Source organism: Cyclopterus lumpus, chromosome 8, assembly GCF_009769545.1.
Source record: "Cyclopterus lumpus isolate fCycLum1 chromosome 8, fCycLum1.pri, whole genome shotgun sequence".
NCBI classification, from domain to species: Eukaryota; Metazoa; Chordata; class Actinopteri; order Perciformes; family Cyclopteridae; genus Cyclopterus; species Cyclopterus lumpus.
The window spans coordinates 8,604,827-8,624,620 of NC_046973.1; the positions used below are offsets into that span (position 1 = coordinate 8,604,827).

Here is a 19,794-nt window from a genome sequence, read left to right on the forward strand (position 1 = left end):
TTGCTCCCATCCTACTTTTTAGGACTCTAGGAACCACAAGTAGACCTGCATTTAGTGAGCGCAGCTCTCTAGTGGGGCAATATGGTACTACAAGCTCCTTAAGATATGAAGGTGCATCACCAATCAAGGCTTTGTAGGTGAGGAGAAGAATTTTAAATGTGATTCTTGATTTTACAGAGAGCCAGTGCAGAGCAGCTAATACAGGAGTAATGTGATCTCTTTTCTTAGTTTTTGTGAGTACACGAGCTGCAGCATTCTGGATCAACTGGAAGGACTTAAGAGACTTATTAGAGCAGCCTGATAATAAGGAATTGCAGTCATCTAGTCTGGAAGTAACAAACGCGTGGACCAGCTTTTCTGCATCTTTTGTAGTTGAGTTACACTTCTTAAGTAACTCAACTACTGCCTTTGCTATTGATTTGGCATTGCTCCCCTCCAATTCAACCAGCCCGAGAAATGTGGACACAACTGTTCTTTTTATAGCACTGAAATACCGAATCACCACACCCAAGTATTTCGAGACACTGACATCAGTGGACTCATCAAAAAGGAGACTGAACTTCTCATCCCCCACATCTGATTTTACTCTTTTGAGAAAATAAGGAGCCAGTACTCCCCTAATCATTTATGTGCACTTAGTGCAGTGCATTTGAAAGTTTGTCCGGATGGGACGGCTTCTGGGTCCGGACCGCGGTCCGCCAGTTAGTGACCTATGCTTTAGGTCCTAGCTGGCTTAGCGTAACTTCTATCTGAGCTCTCCACACTGCCCTCCTGGGGCAGTCAACTTACACTACACGACAGCTGAACTCTGGTGAGTTCACGCGAGAATCGCAGCAGCATATCACATAATACACATATGACATAAGTGTATTTGCCTGGAATGTGGACAAAAATATGTGGTCAAGTCGGACAGTTTTAGGCTGCCTTCAAATAATACATTAGGTCACAGAAAAGGTGACTTCCTTTTCGTTCCGATCTGAATCAGAATTATAAAACACGGGACGAGATGTTAAAACTGTCCATTGTGCCAATAGATGGTATGCACTCACATGAGCTTTGCTGTGATGTTGACAGAGTGGCATGGGAGGTTTATTTCTTAAACTGGGTTAAGATGTCAATTTTGGGACACATCCTCAGTAGTGTGCCTTCGAATCAGTGGGTGTTTCGGCCTTTGATCACTAAACACCCTCAACAAAGGTAAAGGGTGATCAAGCCTTAGCTTGTGTCCCACACGTATGTATATATATATATGTGTGTATAAATATATGTATGTATATATATATATATATACACATACATATATATATATATACATACATACATACATACATATACATATACATTATACATATATATATATAAGTGTGTGTGTGTGTGTGTATATATATATATATATATATATATATATATATATATATATATATATATATATATATATATATACCGTACTGTTAAAACCGTTGATCTATTAAATTGAATCTGCTTTGAACTAAAAAGTTATTTAAAGACTTTTAATTTGAAATATCTCCTAATCTGGACAGTCAAATTGTTTGATTGTCAGTATGGGTAGAGTCAGACATGTCCTAAACACAGGTGAATGTTTCTAATGTAATATTATTATAAAATTGGAAAAAAAGTTAAAATTACATTATGCGCAACATTTTATATTTTAAATGACAAAACAGCATGTAACCGTGTTCACGGTAAAGGTGGTTAATTTTCCCTTTTTCTTTTAGATTCAGTGTGACAGCTGTTGCCGTTGGTTCCACAACCAGTGCCTTGGAATGGACACAACAAACCTACAAAAAGCAACAACTTCCAACTGGAATTGCTGTCTGTGTCAATAATTATTGCAACAAAAGTATGGCGTCTGCTGTATAACGTTGCACTCTACTTGAAACTTGACCAAATACATCTGTAATTCTGATTTTCAATATGGGTGGAGTGAGATATGTCCGGAACACATGTGCATCAGTCATTGCCTAGATTTATTGCAAAAAGTATTTTTATTGACCTTTTTAATATTCATAAATTAGCTTTCTGAAGTACAAAAATACGACTTTTAATTTGAAATATCTCCTATTTGGTAGAGTAAAATTGTTTGATTGTCAGTATGGGTGGAGTCCAAGATGTCCTAAACACTTATTTATGAATTATTGTCTGGATTTAGTGATACAAATATGTTTACAGCACCTCAAATATTCAGAAATGACGAATATTATTTTGAAGAATATCTTACTTTGAGAGAATTATCTTTATACTACCTACATATTGCAGAAATGATCTATTTGAAAGGTACAACATCAGTTCAGCTTTTAATTTGTAAAATATCTGAATTGGTAAAGTTAAGATATTATGTGCAAGTATACGATTCGTCCACATCTTATTCCGGATATTGTGTCACGTGGATTTTTCCGCTAACTTTGCTAAACCGGATAATGTGTTTCGTGGATCTTTCTGCTAACTTCCCAAAAACCATAGCTCGCTCCCGATCTGGGTCGTTTGAACGTGTTTACCATGAATGTCAGTATATAGGTGCACAACAATGTCAGTGACGACTAAGTTGACCTGTCTTCTTTGACTCTTTTACCATGATGATCTGAAATTACATTACATGTCATTTAGCTGACGCTTTTATCCAAAGCGACTTACTTGGTACCGAGGTTATGTGTACGCATTTGATACACTTTACGAGGGATTTTATCTTGACGATAACCGAAACAATTTATAAGTATTTCTGTTCAACAGTGTATGGGCAGACACAAACCTAACCAACTTCGCACTAGGAGCCAATAAAAGCACATTATTGTACGCCTGACCAATCAAAACAGAAGCCAGCGACAACATGGTTTCACTACCAGCCAATCGTAAGAAGCTAAACTGTGACGTAGTGTCGTCAGCTGTTCTTGTTTTGCTTCTGTTTTCCCCGTCTGTTCCTTCACGGTCTGGATAACCGACCTCCATAAATATCCGCAGAGACACTGAAATCCAATTGATTTCTAGCGGAGAAACTTGACAGCTGTGCTTCGAGGGCTCACCTTAACAACACCCTGTCCACATTTCTTCCAAATTGGAGCCGTCTTCCGCCGAGATCGAGCGAAGAGGCGCAGCCGATCCCAGGCCTCCAATCCAGGGCGGGGGGAGGGAAGGAGGAGGCTGGGAATCGGGATGGAGACCGGAGAGGGTGCCGGCGGGCCTGGCGGGCCGGACGGACCAGGGATGCAGTTTGGCTGCGCCTCTTTCAACCAAGACTCCACGTAAGTAAGCAGGAAGATCACAAGCTGGTGAGTCAACGAGAGACTCCGTTTAATGTATCCCTGAATGTAAAGCAAAGCACGAGGTTTGCCTTCAAAATGTGCATTTAGTCACTAAAACCAGAACGCTGTATTCAAATCGGGCCTCTCGATACACACAATTAAAGGGACACTCCACCAATTTGACGTCTCGCAATCAGCACCAGAGCAGTTTGAGGAAATAACTCCAAATGGTGTCATCGTGATGTGGTCAGGGTTGTTTTGTTTTGGGATTGGAGGCTTTCGGTCGAATAGTCCAAAGAATTAACTCCTAACGTCTAACCCTAACCAATTTTGATTGACCTCTGTGGAAAACGTCACGGGGTCAAGGAAAGATGGGAAGGAGAATTCATGAGGAGTTAGGAAAAGACAACCGCAGCGTTTAGCGAATTCGACTCTACTTTTACTAAGCTACGTAGTTATGATGCGACGGATGTTTGTGACGTCGTTCTGCAGCTTTGATACTACAATGTTCAGAAGATGGACTACAAAACAGAGCATCTTAGATTCTTCGTCCGTGTTCTTACAGTGTTGCGTCATAATAACATAAACAACCTTGTTCATAGTATTACTTTTTTAACAACATAAACAACCTGGTTGGAATATAAATGAAAGAAGGAATATAAAAGGGAAACCAAGGGATTGTCACAGAGAGAACACAGGTACTGAACAGTTTCATTGTTCAGTTTCAATATTTAATGCTGAATTAAATACGTTCTCACACTAACAATGTCTCATATCCCTTTATGTTGTTATGGTTTATATGCAGATTATAATCTGATCATAGGAATATGCAGACAATAGTTTATGAAACACTTTATTTACATGATCTGCGTTTCTCGGTCATGATCGCTTGTTCTCGTGAAAGACCGAATGGTGCGTCACTTTAAATGTTGCCACCGCAAGGAATTGTGGAGCGACATTATCTCCTTTCCTTTCGTAAAGGAAGGCTCAGTGTTTCCTATGCTAAAGGAGCGGAGTAAGGAAGCATTGAAGCTCATTTCCTTTGAGAATTCGTCCAGCACTTAACATGGCGGCCACTTCCGGGTCATTTCACTCAGTTAGGAACCTTCCCAATCAATAAGGACTATTCGACTGCAGCCGGAGACTACAGTCCGGCAGCCTGAAACTCGGACGGTGGGACGGAATTGGGGGCCAAAGAAGCTATGGAGATGTGTTTTGGGAAATGTAGGATTCAGCATGTTTGTATTCCACAATTGTTTTGTAAAAATGTGCTGTATTTTTTGTGTAGTCATGCGGGTTATCTCTGCTCAGAGACAGGATGAGACGGGATAGGACTGGAAATTAAAGCATACAGGTGGCCGTTAAGAAAATGATTGGTGTAAAAGTAAACTGCTGTCTCAAACAGGTTTAGCTGTCTGTTTGGACTACAGGGTTGAGTCACCATGAACAGTAAAAGGCTACTTACTGAGACAGTAAGTAACTTTTACACCGATAGGAGTATGGAGATGGGAAGTGACAGGAAGATGGATAGTTTGTTTGACAAGACATCAGAGGGTTATTTAATGAGACCTGAGGGCTGTGACAACAGGAGAGCAGACATCTCACCTTGACAGTGTTGTACAGTTGTTGCTCCTGTGTTCCTCACTAATTGGAGATCCTTTTTTTGTTTAATGTATTTAACGCGTCCATGTTTTCATCATGTGTTACATTTCTAGCTCAGTTTTGTTGTAGTGATGTATTTTCACGCCACTTCACGTCATACCATGCCACGTCACTTCATGCCATGTCACTTCATGCCACGTCACTTAAAGCCACTTCACGTCACTTCACTTCATGCCTCATCACGCCACACCACATCACACCTCATCATGTGGGCAGGGTCGCTTGAAGGACACTAGCCCATGTCGATGTGTCCTTGAGCAAGACGCATAACTCCAAGTTGCTCCCATAGCTGTGCCTACAGGAGCAACTTGATGGTCAGGTGGCACCTTGCATGGTAGCCCCAGCTATCAGTGTATAAATGGGTGAATGATGACTCATGTGTTAAGTGCTTGAGTGGTCGGAAGAATAGAAAAGAGTTCCATTCTATTTACCATCACAAACTGGAGAAGGCTTTCGACCGGGTCCCTCTGGGGTTTTTTTGGGGGGTGCTGCGGGAGTATGGGGTGCCGGACCCGTTGGCATGGGCCATCTGGTCTCTGTACGCCTGCAGTAGGAGCTGTGTTCGTATCCTTGGTAGTAAGTCAGACACGTTCCCGGTGGGTGTTGGCCTCCGCCAGGGCTGCCCTTTATCACCGGTCCTGTTCGTGACCTTCACGGACAGGATATCTAGGTGCAGCAAGGGGGCGGAGAGGATCCGGTTCGGGAGTCTCGGGATCGCCTCTCTGCTGTTCGCGGATGATGTGGTCCTGTTTGCCTCCTCGGACCGTGACCTCCAGCATTCACTGGGGCGTTTTGCAGCCGAGTGCGAAGCGGCAGGGATGAGAGTTAGCACCTCCAAATCTGAGGCCATGGTGCTCTGCCGGAAACCGGCGGATTGCTCCCTCCAGGTGGGGACAAACTGCCTACCCCAAGCGAAGGAGTTCAAGTATCTCGGGGTCTTGTTCACGAGTGAGGGTAAGGTGGAGCGGGAGATCGACAGGCGGATCGGTGCGGCTGCAGCAGTAAAACAGGCGCTGTACCGGTCCGTCTTGGTGAAGAGGGAGCTGAGTCGGAAGGCAAAGCTCTCCATTTACTGGTCGGTCTACGTTCCAACCCTCACCTATGGTCACGAACTCTGGGTCGTGACCGAAAGAACGAGATCTCGGATACAAGCGGCCGAAATGAGCTTCCTCCGTAGGGTGGCCGGGCTCAGCCTTAGAGATAGGGTAAGGAGCTCGGACATCAGGGGGGAGCTTGGAGTCGAGTCGCTGCTCCTTGCTGTCTCTGAGCAGCTTCACACTGCTAGAGCAGCCTCTCTCTCCTCTGTCCTCATCCTTCTAGACCTTTCCGCTGCCTTTGACACAGTGAACCACCAGATCCTCATGTCCTCCCTCCAGGACCTGGGTATCTCAGGCACTCTCACTCTTCTCATCCTACCTCACCGACCGCTCTTACCGGGTAACCTGGAGAGGATCTGTGTCTGAGCCTTGTCCTCTGACTACTGGGGTCCCTCAGGGTTCAGTCCTTGGTCCTCTTCTCTTCTCTCTGTACACCAACTCTCTTGGCTCCGTCATTCGCTCGCATGGCTTCACCTACCACAGCTATGCTGACGACACCCAACTGATCCTCTCGTTTCCCGAATCCGAAACACGGGTAGCAGCACGAATCTCTGCCTACCTGACCGACATCTCTCAGTGGATGTCTGCTCACCACCTGAAAATTAACCCGGACAAGACTGAACTTCTCCTCCTTCCAGGAAAATGCTCTCCCACCCACGACCTAACTATTAACTTCAACAACTCAGTGCTGGTTCCGACTCCGACTGCCAGGAACCTCGGAGTGACGCTCGACAGTCAACTCTCCCTGACTGCCAACATTACCGCAATAACACGCTCCTGTAGGTACATGCTGTACAACATCAGGAGGATACGACCCCTTCTCACTCAGAAGGCGGCACAGGTTCTGGTCCAGGCTCTGGTCATCTCTCGGCTGGACTATTGCAACTCCCTCTTGGCAGGTCTACCTGCTAATGCCATTCGACCTCTACAGCTCATCCAGAATGCAGCTGCTCGACTGGTCTTCAACCTACCGAAATTTATCCACACTACTCCGCTCCTCCGCGACCTTCACTGGTTACCGGTGGCCGCCTGCATCCGCTTCAAAACATTGGTACTTGCGTACCGTGCTGCGAACAGATCGGGTCCGGTCTACATCCAGGACATGGTCAAACCGTACACCCCAGCTCGTTCACTTCGCTCGGCTTCTGCCAATCGGCTCGTAGCTCCGTCACTACGAGCTAAACACTCAACAAAATCACGACTGTTTGCTGTGCTGGCTCCTCAATGGTGGAACTAGCTCCCCATTGACATCAGGACAGCAGAAAGTCTCTACATCTTCCGTCGCAAACTAAAAACACATCTTTTTCGACTATACCTTGAATAGGTAGCACTTAAATGCCGTAGTAGCACTTAAATGTCCCTTACCAATAGCACTTTGTTGTTTAGCACTTTAGTAGCACTTAATTGGCACTTACGGATAGTACTTTGAAAGAGGACACGCTGGAGGGATTATATCTCTCGGCTGGCCTTGGAACGCCTCGGGATCCCCCAGAATGAGCTGGAAAGTTTTGCGGGTGAGAGGGAAGCCTTGGTCGGCCTGCTGAACCTGCTGCCACCGCGACCCGACCCCGGATAAGCGGCTGATAATGGATGGATTGATGGATGGCATCACAAACTGACGAAGAATGTTTGTCATTGCAAAGCTTTACATGTGTTCCAGTTGTACAGATTTTTTGTGTGTGTGTTGCAGGTCACTGGCTTTGGGAACAAAGACTGGCTACAAGCTGTTTTCTCTGACCATGGTGAAAAAGCTGGACTGTATCCATGAGAGTGGTTAGTATGGCACTCAGACTCTGCACTCTGGGCCCAACATCCCTCCATTTAGTGGAGAATTACATTTCAATGTAAAGTTATTAGAAACATGCTTTTGATTGCTCTACCAACACTGGCTTATCATAAAACACTGCCCTTTCAAAGCCGTACTGTTATATCTTTGAATCTGTCAGTATAGCCATTGAAAGTTCACATCGTGAACACCACATTTCATTTATGATGGCAAGAAAACAAGAAAAAAGCATTCTGCGTTTGTGTAAACTGAGCTGTTGTTTTAGCTCACCCTCTGCCACTGATCCACAGTTGCCCCTATGTTCTATAGAAACCAGCTACATAAATATGCAAGATAGTCATGTGACTTCATGTCACTTCTCTCAATAGATTCTTTATAAAACTCAGAGTTCAAGAGTTCACAATGAAAAGACCATTTTGCTTTGATCCAGTTAAACCACAGTTTGAAAGTGTCCGTACGTTATTAAAAGTGGTACATATAGGTGTTTTTGCTGCTTCACCTCATTTCTTACATCCCCTCAGACATTTTTGTTTTATATTTTTTGCTTTCTGGTGGAGCAGGAAAAAGTACAATTGTGAGGCAGTAATAACCACTATAACATTATTATTAAGTTAATATGTTTTCTAAATTTGTGCATGTATGCTTTAAAAAATGCATTCAACAAAACATAAAATTAAAAAAGCAGCTTTCGCTAGTCCTTTTGCGGTTGTTATGGCTGGACACTCAGACAAGGGTTAGGATTAGGGGTTAAGATTTTCTGTAATTACACTGTGCTCATGGCTTTTGGCGGCACAGAAGAAAAGAGTTTCCTCATAAAAGTGTGTTTGGACGGTCCAGTGTCAGGTCCAGGTGACACTTGTGTTCTGTACAGCATAGTCTGGTTTATGTTAAACTGACAAGCTGGTAGGATTTCCTCTGAGAGCTTAACATTGTTGAGCATTTGTGTCAAATCAAGTCAATTTTATTTATATCACCAATATCACGAATTTGCCTCACAGCAATGATTAAGAGCATTACTTAGATACAACGTAGATATTGTATTATGAAGATGTTATTTTTGAGTTTTTCCAGATCTGATGTGAGGTCCTGGGACAGGGATGTCGTATGTGTACAGATTGTAAAGCCCTCTGAGGCAAATTTGTAATTTGTGATATTGGGCTATACAAAATAAACTGAATTGAATTGAATTATTTAGATATTTGAGAATTTAAAGAGTACATACAAATGCGATCAACATATGCAGTTTCTTGTTACTTATTGGACAACATATACATAGACATATATATATATAAAAAGTGAACACCCAAAATCAGCTGATAGAGTAATCACAGGGAGAAATAAAGACTGAGAGATTATGAATGAAAAAGAGAGTCTTCTTGACTGAACCACCGCTATAAGTTTCTCTGTGATGAGCTAAAATCTGTGATGAGTTACAATTGCTTTTTTTTTTGCTTTTGAAGCTGTTATGAAGCATGAATGTATCACTGCCAGGGTCTCCTGAGCCTTTGGATCAGAGACTCTGTTTGAAGTGACTGTTTTCAACATTTTTTGTCAGGCTTTTCACCTGTCCTTTTAGTGTGGCCATTAAATTTAACTGTTTAAATACCCAATACGTTATATACTGGAATTGTAACCAATTTGTTGCCGCATTAAAAAGATTAAAAGTACAGTCCATTTACCATTTGTTCAAACCCTTACGCTGTTTGACTTTTACTATGGAGATCTCAAAGTTTGCTAAGATACCAAATACATCAGACTGAAATAATACATATACATTATTGTACGAACATCTGAGGGATCACCGTTAGATAGAGCTGTGCACAGTGCAGCTATACTTCTAGTTCTAGTGGTTAGACTGGCTGTATTCCACCTGAATCTCTAAGTCAACATTAAAGCAGCGTCTCCATCATTGCATGTGTTTGTGTCGGTCTGCTCCCTGTTGCCCCCCAGCAGAGACTCCAGATGTCTACATCGTGGAGCGTCTGTTCTCCAGCAGTCTGGTAGTCGTAGTGAACACCACCATGCCACAGCGCATGAACATCTACCACTTCAAGAAGGGGACGGAGATCTGCAACTACAGCTATCCCAACAACATTCTTTCTGTCAAGCTCAACAGACAGGTAAGTTACAGATATGATTGTGTATCCAATAATTCATCACAGTTAGGAAGTAATTCCCACACTGAGACTCTCATTCAAGATATTTACTCAGAGGAGTCGTCCCCTGATGGCCAGTAGACTCAAAACGCAAAGCAAATCATTGGACCCCTCCAACAAAGGAAATGTTCCATCTAATTCCCTTTGAAACATCCCCACCAACTGGGAACGTGTACACAACTGTGCCCGATGACATGAGAAGCAAATGTTTCCTTTCAGAGTTCAATACATTTTTATATATATATATATATATATATATATATATATATATATATATATATATATATATATATATATATATATATATATATAGTTTATATTCATAAGCTTGCGCTGGAGTTCAGTGCTGCTCCAGAGGAAGAATTTGCATGCAGCCATTCCATTATCAACTCCCTTTTGTGGGGTTGATTTGACTATTTAATGGTAAAGGCAGACTTTCATCACCACTAGAACCAAAGATCAAAGGCAGTCGCTATGTGCCTTTTTGCCACGCTTGTGACATGGTTTAAGGGATGACAATGTCCCCATGCTGGTCCAAACTGAAGCATCTCAGTAAGCATTGGATTCAAATGTTATTTGTCATGTCATTCACACTCCCCTCAGGATGAACTGTAATAACTTTGGTGATGCTTTGACTTTTCCAACAGTGCCAGAATCAAGTCAACATGTTAATGTGTCCAATACTTTGGTGTTAAACAAAAAATAAAATATATTCAATCTGCCTCAGCTGTTTAAGGCATCTGGAGTTCCCTTCTCTTACTTTTTCACACGTTCCCAGTGAAGAGAAAATATGAGAGAAATTTAAGAGAAGGCTGGTGCATGAGTGAGTTTTCACTGATAGAAGCCAACCCTGACTATGAGTGGGGTGTGATGACCTGAGGTCTGCTGTGTCTTGCAGAGGCTGGTGGTGTGCCTTGATGAGTCCATTTACATCCACAACATCAAAGACATGAAGCTGCTAAAGATTCTGCTCAACACTCCGTCCAACCCCTCAGGTAAGACATTAATACCAAGAGTGGTTCTTGATAATCACACATGTAAAGACCCCTCGGCCACTGTTTCTAAAACACCTTTGTTGCTCGTTTGGATTATATATTATAGAACATAACCAACTGAACACTATTCCATTGACAAGTATTATTCCTGTCCTCTCGCAGGTCTCTGTGCTCTTTCTATCAACCATTCCAACTCCTACCTGGCATACCCCGGCAGTGCCACCATTGGGGAGATCGTAGTGTATGATGCCAATAATTTGGTAAGAAACAATAGAAACTGTTTTCTATTACAGTTAGATTGTTAAGTGAGCTCTGCAAACCATCTCTGTTTCTCTGCAGAAACTTTATGCAAGCTTTTCTGTAGAAGTAAATGAGGCATCAGTGTTATGAGCGTTACATCAGTGTAGAGTAACGCTCTTTCTTTTTGTCCCTTGTATCATCCTCTTGGTCCTTTCAGAACACAGTGACCATGATCCCGGCTCATGACAGTCCTCTGGCAGCTCTTACCTTCAACGCCTCGGCCACCAAACTTGCCAGCGCCTCTGAGCGGGTACAAAAGACTCACTGTACATGTAGCTGATGAAACAAGAGTCAGTCTGTCCATCCAGCACTATGGTCCAGTTATGGATGTTCAGGGTCACCACAGCATGAAACCTTGTTATTGTGATGGCCTCCTGTCCTTTTCTTTTAATTTGTCTTTGACCAGCACTTTCATCCATGTGAGTTTAGAAGTTACGGCTGTATTTCCAAGCAATTTGCTCTGGATACTCAAGGTCACATAGGATGAGTTCTCATGTGCTTTTTTGTTTTTGTTTTTCGTTGACATTGCCTCCATTTTCACCACCAGGCTGTAACATGACTTTACAAAGCGTATGTTCCCTAGTGGACGAACCCTTGTCATCTTGATCACTTTGACACAATCTCCATCTTTAAGCCAAAATGTGAACTTGTCCAGGTTGCCATGACAGTTGAACACATTATGTCTCATAGTCACATACCACTTTACATCTTCAGCCAAACTACTTTTATGGATCTGCTAGTAATAGTAAAGTTAAGGCATTGTGTCTTTCTTTCAAAGCTTCTACATTATTGGATACAAGAGCATTGTAGCCTCAAGAGCTACCTTCAGGAGTAACTAGCATTCATATACACATTCATACACCGAAGGCACAGCTACAGGAGCAATTTGGGGTTAAGTGCCCAGGACACATCGACATACCAATCCTCTGATTGAAGGACAACCCTGCTCACCACTGAGCCACACTAATATACCTCATACAAACACACTTCCAAAAATCACAACTATCTCTTTTTACAGATTTATGGCATGCATTACCCCAGAATGATAATAAATTCTACAACTCCACCTCACTTGCCTCTCATGACCCATCACCTCTAGTTACATATTAGATTATAAATGGAGAAAACTTTAAAGATCAAGAGCTGCCAGGTTTTGAACCAGGTTCCTCACAGAAAGGAAGCATCTGCTAGAAATCTGTAGTAAAGATGACACCTCACTGACTGTGTCTTACAGGGCACCGTCATCCGAGTGTTCACCATACCCGAGGGCCTGCGTCTGTTTGAGTTCCGCCGGGGCATGAAGAGGTCAGAATTCAAACACATCCTATAAGATCTGCACCCTGTTCAAAGAACGAGCACAGCTAAAGATAGAAACTAAGTCATTCCAAATACATTCTTGCAGTGCTGCAGCCATGCACATTTCCTGACCTAATTACATAATGATGACTGAATTATAGTTTTCAAATGGCCAATGACCTGAGATTCTCAACAGCTGAGTAGACTAATGAAGTCTGAGGTTTTCAACAATAGTTTACTAATGTTCAAAGTTGATATCCACTTTACATAGTGATGTAAAGATGAATCCTCAAGTGTGTGTGTGTGTGTGCGTGTGTGTGTGCATGTCTTTTTCTCTGCAGGTATGTCAATATAAGCTCTTTATCCTTCAGCCCGGATGGCCAGTTCCTCTGTGCGTCCAGCAACACAGAGACGGTGCATATCTTTAAACTAGAGCAGCTGGGGCCAAGGTACACACACACACACACACACACACACACACACACACACACACACACACACACACACACACTGTAAACACAACAAGTTAATATTTTAATTAATTTCTTGCTGCCTTCAAAAAATCTGGCCTGGGACAGCAGATGAAAATTAGCCTCTCTGGCTCACTTACAGTTTCACTGTTGATTGGTGTGATAAAAATAAAATAAAGAATTAAATTAAACACAACCACGTGTTACCGTTACCTGTCCCTAGTTGCTTGCTATATTTAAGGAAAGCTACGATTTATTACAACCTGTATATTTTGGCTCTGTAGATAAACTTGTTGCTCTGTATGTAGTGGAGGGGATGAGGCTGCCACCTGGACAGCCTACGTGGGGAAGATGTTCTCAGCAGCCAGCAGCTACCTCCCTGCTCAGGTATCTGGCATGATGAGCCAGGACCGGGCCTTTGCCACCGTCCACCTCGTGATGTCGGCCCAGAGGAACATCTGCACCCTAGCTATGTGAGTTTTGGGAATCGGGGAATGGGCCTTTTACATTACATTCAGTCTTTCTGTGTTCATGTGTGGTTTCTTTACAGATTACTTTTTGATCCTGAGAAGAGATTTTAACTCGTCCTAACTACCATTTTTATTTGTCCTCATTCTGATCCAGCTCTGACCGACACAGAAATGGGATTGATTGGGATTGATTGAAGCTATTTTTAGGGTGACAAATTGTAAATTAATCGGTTCCTCTCACTGTTGGGTTGGACATTAGTGAATGCTTATGATTGTTGAACTTCAACGTATACTCAATCCGATGTTCCAGAATCCAGAAGCTTCCCCGGCTACTGGTGGCCACAGCTGACGGACAACTGTTCATCTACACCATGGATCCACTGGATGGAGGCGAGTGCACGTTAGCCCACAAACACAGGTGAGATAGATGTTAAGCAGTAAGAGGGAGGAGAACGCCCGCACTCTGATTGCATCGTTTAATTCATAAATCAATGTTTTGGCACAGATGGCATTGCAAGATACATTTACAAATCAAAAAGTATTTTTGCCCAAAGAACCGAATGTTTAGTGCATAGAGTTGGACAGTGAAATTATTGGGATGGAAGTAGAACTTGTTTTTACCTGCCAGTAAAATAAGAAATAATGAACAGGTGGCAGACATATCTTAAACCATATTTGTTACAATATCTAATTTCACTAAACTTGCATACTTCCAAATGATTTTAATTTTTTAAAATTTAAATCTAATAAAATAGTCTCATTAGGTTCTCCATTACCTACTGATTAACCTTTCAGATAGGGAGCTCTCTTTAGGATATTAATGTTGCTCTCTCTCCCTGCTTCACATAATGTAGTTAGCGCATTTAGCTTTGCTAGCTGCCAGCTCAGCCATGTCCAGAGGTAATAGTTATGCTCTGAGTTCCATATTGAGCACATTTAAGGTATAAAAAAACCCACCTTAAATGTGTATTTAAGGTATTTTTTAAATACCTAAAACAACGAGTCATCTGAATGTTACACCAGGATATAGTCTGTAATATCAGTGTATTCGCAGAGAAAACAACATCAACAGACTGTAAAGTCATTCCTAGCCGTTAAAGGTTCTGACAAACTAAATATCTACATTATCTGTTCCAATCAAAAATGATTTTACATAATTATTTCAAACACTTGTTTTCAACCTGACTGAAAGTGAACACCAAAATCAGACCGATGGATTAGTTAATGTTGCTGACTTCATAGATCTGTCTGGCTAACCAAACAGCTGCCTAATCATTTGCAAATGCTTGTTTGTTTATGTGTGAGGCGGTGTGCCTGTGTCAGTTCAGCATATAGCTGGAGATGAGAGAAGGCTTGGTTGTGTACGTTGTTGTTCTCTGAATAAAGAATTTTAATGTACATGGAAATGTTAGCAGAATGCATTGCAATTAGATTGGCCAGCTAGACTATTTTGCCTGTGGGTTTTGAAGTCTGTGAATTTAAAAGCAACAACTTTGGGTACATATCTTGTAGAAATCACTTAAACCAGCAACAATTCTAGTGTTTTGCCTGTGTACACTTGTGCAGCTGCACACTGTGATGAGATATTGGCAGGTTCTAAAACGTGCTTCATTCTTCACACTGCTAAATGAGTCTGAAAGTCTGAGACACTCAGGGAAGAAAAGTCTTGACAAAACGCCAAATTAAGTTGTGTTCTTGTTTCCTTCTTTCTCTTCCTCCCTTAGGCTGTTTGGTGTTGATGATGATCAGGGTGAAGGAAAGGAGGCAGAAGGAAAGGAGGTCACAGGGCCAGCACAGGCTTGTCCATCCTACGCTGCGACCGCTGCCTTACCAGCCTCTGGTCCCGTCACTGCAACCCTCACTGGTTAGTAGTCACACACATTTATCAATATGTGCGTAACAGGAAGTGCTGGACTAGCCTAGTGTTTAAGGGGCCCTTTAGTTCAGGCTTTTTTAGTCAACTTTCACTGAAGGTGATACCTTGATTGAAGGAGGAATGCAATGATTGTCGTGGACAACATATATTTTGAAGACAGAAGCAGTGAGAGTTGGCACTCTACTACTATACTATAGGTTCCTTAACCAAGACCCGGTGCATGTTGTATGCAGTTGTATGTAGAAGCTCTGAAAGCCTTGGCACAGTGTACAGCAGATCACCACCCTCTTCATGTTTGTTGCTCAAAACAATCCAGATTTCCCACCAAATCTCAAAGTAATTAAACACACCCATGTCGGCTCCCGAAGTTGGCTGGTGTTTTTGTTTGATAACAGAGGTGTATTTTAATAGTAATCATATTAATATCATAAAATGTAATCATGTATTTATGTTAGTAAGACTGGAGCCATTCCCCGCCTTCTGCCTGTTCAAGTGTGGCCTTGGTTTGCTTCAAAACAAAGTGATTGTTGCTTACCATAGACTATATCAAAAGTGGACGTAGTCACCATGACGTCACCCATTGGTTGTTACCTGCTGTTTTTAAAGCCTCGAGTTCAGCATGGTTTTTCACAACTAGAAATTACACGAAAGGGGGTAGCTACGTACAACCATATACTTAATAAGACATTTTAGGCAACCAAAATGTTACATTTAACTTTCATGAAGTGAAAATACTTTGAAAGGTTTAAAGTTGTAGGCAAAAACTCAGACAACTGCCAGACACCGTGGTAGCAGCCTGTCAATCAACTTGAGCATACCCTGCTTTATGGTCTGTTTGACTCTAAATTACCATAATTTACTAAATGAACATCATGCTGTATTGAAGAAGACTTGAAACTAGAGATTGAGACCATAAACTCATGTTTACGGTCTCAAAGGGAATAAATTCAAGACAGAAGTAGAGTACATATAAATAATAATGCATGTTTAAGGCCCGTTTTCTGGCCCAGAAGTTGCCGCCTGTTGGATGCAAAGTTTACTTGAGTCTTCATGCTGGTGAAACTGAGCAGATCTAAACTCATTAAATGTTAACACAAGTGACTGTGGCTCAGTGGTAGAGCAGGGTCAACCTTCAATCAGAGGATCGGGCAGTTTGATCACAAGCTCCGCTAGTCCATGAGGATTTGTCCTATTTATATTGAGAACATGACGTCTGCCTGTGTCATGTAAAGATCATGATGTGTCTGCATCCTTGTCCTGTTTCTACCCAGGCTACTCTGAAGATGGCGGTGCAAAGAAAGGTGAAGTCATTCCAGAACACGAGTTTGCTGCGGGACCTGTGTGTCTGGATGACGAGAACGAGTTTCCTCCTGTGAGCATCCAGAAGTGCTAACTGTCAGCTATAGCTAGCTCTCCTACCGCAGCTGTACTTTATAGCCATGCCAAAGCACCGTCCCTAAATACCCAATAGCAGCAGCATTCTCTGCAAATAAGAGCAGAGTGGGGAACTTTGGATTTAGTTGAACTAAATTGTCTTTACGTAATCCACATGTAATCAATAAATGGTTAACTCAGCAGGTTTATTAGTGTACACTGAGCTAAAACTAATGTAGTCTAATGCAACAGTCCTGAATGAATCCTCCCTTCATGAAGGCTTGAATGTTCAGTTTGTGTTGAGACTGCTCTAGAGATGTACATTCAACTGTATTTTGGAGGCTGAAGTTTGATTTAGTATTGTAGTATACTGAGAGTTTTTTAAATATTTAGTCCTCAAAAAATACTTTTGAGAGTTGGCAGTTACAACGGCCCTTGTACTTGTGCACAAAGGTGAGAGAAGCATGTTGTGCCTTTTTATAATATATAAAATATATATAATGTATAACTTACAGGACAACTGTGTAGCAGTTAGGTGGGGATATTTAGTGTAAATGGAATATATTTTTCATAGTAATCACCTGAAACTAAGAATCATTGTGTTTTCATTAGAATGAGCCCCTCATATCTACATAGGGAGCAGGTCCTCTTCACAGAGTCCATGTTGCACCGCCATGTTGGTACAGCAGCCAAGAACGGACAAACCGATCTGGGCTGAATAGACTTTCATGTTGTCCGAAGGCCTCCTCAGTATTTAGTTATTTACAATCTGCAGTTTCACCACTAGATACCAGTATATCCTACACACTAGTCCTTCAATTATCATCTGCAATGTCTAAGACAATTTAAATGTTATTAAAGCAGGAAACACTTAAGTTGTTGAAAAGTTGTTCTCTAAAGAAATTGTATTCAGGCCAACTTCATGGATGAATACATGAATATAGAGCATAACTCTTTACATATGTAAAGAGTTATTCTCTATATTCATAATGTGAGCAAATGGGAATTAAAGTACAAAGCATAATATGTGGTATATACTTGTGCACCACTGGACATTACAAAGTAGGCAGTGTAATTTTCAGAAATGCTGAAAAAAATTAAAGCTACAGTTATTAAAGATACCGTTATTCTGCTTCTTTTAGTGCACCAGGTGGCACATATTGGGGGAGCAGCATGGATCTCTTTGAATAAAGCCATGAGAACGTTATGCTTGCCAGCTCATCGGTTCACATATTTGGGATGATTCTATGACAGCAGAGTAAACACATATTACAAAATAAATGTCCTGATTGTTTTGTATGCGTTGTACTAGAATTTCCCTTTAACCCAGAAATTGGGGCATGAGCTACATTTGACAAATCCTGTAAACAAATTAACGGGTGTGTTCCTGTGTTTTGGTAGATTAATTGGTGCAGAGACGGGACTGGAGGTGGCCAGGCCAGGCGCTCGTGAGGGGTAGATGGACAGATGGACAAACAGACAGACAGGCGCTGTGGGAGGATCAGCGAACAAAAAAGTATTTCAGGGTGCCAAGTTATTTTTTTCCATCAAAGAGAACATCATAGTGATTAACAATAACATTTAAGTCAACACAGCACTGACCAAGAAGTAGGTGTCATGTGGGATCTGGTCCTCATGTTACAGAACGATTGTGTTAAAGCAGCAATAGTACCTCTAAACTTCCCTCCAGTTTATTGCCGTCTTACAAAACATCCCCTGTCAAGTTGAGGACATTTCTCAACTTGTCAATGTTGTTAGCAACTTACAAACATCAGGGGGTTTGTCTTTCAGGAGTGCTGAAAGTATGAGGTGCATGCTGGAGCAGTAATATAACCACAATCTCCATAGCATTTTTACTTGACACATATTTTAATTTGTTGCATTATTGTAGCAACATTTCTTTTTTCATTAATAATATTTGAGTTCCCGTTCATGATAAATAATTGAATTGTCATTTTTATTCTGTATTGTAATTAAATGTATTATGTTTTTTATGTATGCCTCCTGGATACACTTCAGAAGGTGTGTTTGTACTATATGTTTGTTTGTGCCTATTATCATTTGTAAAAGAGCAAAGTATTTTGCTAATTGCACAAGACCAAAACAAGTGAAAGAAACCAATAAATAAAGAGTGGAGTAAGAAAGAACCTATGCAAAGCAAATTATTTGTCTTGTTTTGTTTCTAGGTGATGCATTTCATTTTTCATGTAATAAAGGAGCTTATAATAATAGTAATAATAATACATTTAATTTGTATAGCGCTTTAAAAGGTACTCAAGGCACTTTAGCACTAATAATGTACGCAAGAGAGATGACATAACGTAAGAAACATAACAAAAACATACTTAGCTAGCATCACAATCCTTCTGCAATCACAAGTTTTAAGTGCTGTTTTTCATCGATCAGATGTTCGTGTCCATGTGTGTTTATGGTTATAATAATAATAATAATAATGCATTTTATTTGTAACGCATTTTTCATTCAGAAGAAGATACTACAGAGCCAGTAGATAGTTAAAAACAAACTAATAAAAAAAGAAAATAGTTGACAGTGATTTAACAAAGTCAAAAACACCTTCCTGAATAAAAAGGTTTTTAGGCCGATTTTTAAAGAGTCCAGGTTCTGTGTTGCCCTCACGTGGTCAGGGAGACTGTCCCATAAGCAAAAGGCCAGTCTCCCATGGTGCAGAGCTTGGTGTTGGGGACCCGGAGGAGCGAGCTGTTTGTGGATCTGAGGATGCGGGAGGAGGTTTGGGGAGAAATTAGTTATTGTAGGTAGGGAGGTGTATGTCCATTTATGTATTTATGGGTGAGTAGTAGGACTTTGTAATCAATCTGGAATGACAGGGAGCCAGTGGAGTGAGGGGAGAATGGGTGTTATGTGCTCATATTGACGGACTCTCATCAGGATACTGGCAGCGCTGTTTTGAATGTATTGCAGTTTCTGGATGTTCTTGCCAGTGATCCCAGTGAAGAGTTAATTACAGTAGTCCAGTCTAGAGGAGATAAAAGCGTGGACGAGCTTCTCTGCATCTGACAGGGTTAAAGTGGGGCAG

General features: G+C 41.6%; 1 protein-coding gene across 4 annotated transcripts; it reads left to right on the forward strand.

The window, feature by feature from the left end:
• The first annotated feature begins 2,872 nt into the window (after nucleotides 1–2,872).
• On the forward strand, nucleotides 2,873–18,901 carry wipi1 (WD repeat domain, phosphoinositide interacting 1). 4 transcript variants are annotated; one of them, XM_034538817.1, is made up of 13 exons: nucleotides 2,873–3,284; nucleotides 7,707–7,789; nucleotides 9,756–9,922; nucleotides 10,857–10,953; nucleotides 11,116–11,213; nucleotides 11,411–11,503; nucleotides 12,488–12,558; nucleotides 12,891–12,998; nucleotides 13,328–13,492; nucleotides 13,800–13,907; nucleotides 15,214–15,353; nucleotides 16,637–16,737; nucleotides 18,141–18,901. In XM_034538817.1, exons 2-13 carry the CDS (start codon nucleotides 7,756–7,758, stop codon nucleotides 18,189–18,191), a joined length of 1,233 nt encoding a protein of 410 aa, XP_034394708.1. In that variant the 5' UTR covers nucleotides 2,873–3,284; nucleotides 7,707–7,755; the 3' UTR covers nucleotides 18,192–18,901. The 4 variants fall into 4 exon arrangements, with proteins under 4 accessions (XP_034394708.1, XP_034394704.1, XP_034394706.1 ...); XM_034538813.1 differs by having other exon boundaries at nucleotides 2,873–3,257; nucleotides 9,753–9,922; XM_034538815.1 differs by having other exon boundaries at nucleotides 2,873–3,257.
• Nucleotides 18,902–19,794: the final 893 nt, after the last annotated feature.

What these genes read in the sequence shown, in the direction of transcription:
- wipi1 (XM_034538813.1), top strand. Translation starts at nt 3,169, where the DNA reads ATGGAGACCGGAGAGGGTGCCGGCGGGCCTGGCGGGCCGGACGGACCA. An exon ending in GGACTGTATCCATGAGAGTG is followed by an intron (nt 7,790 to 9,752) that starts GTTAGTATGGCA and finishes GTTGCCCCCCAG; the next exon opens with CAGAGACTCCAGATGTCTAC. An exon ending in ACGAGAACGAGTTTCCTCCT is followed by an intron (nt 16,738 to 18,140) that starts GTGAGCATCCAG and finishes GTGTTTTGGTAG; the next exon opens with ATTAATTGGTGCAGAGACGG.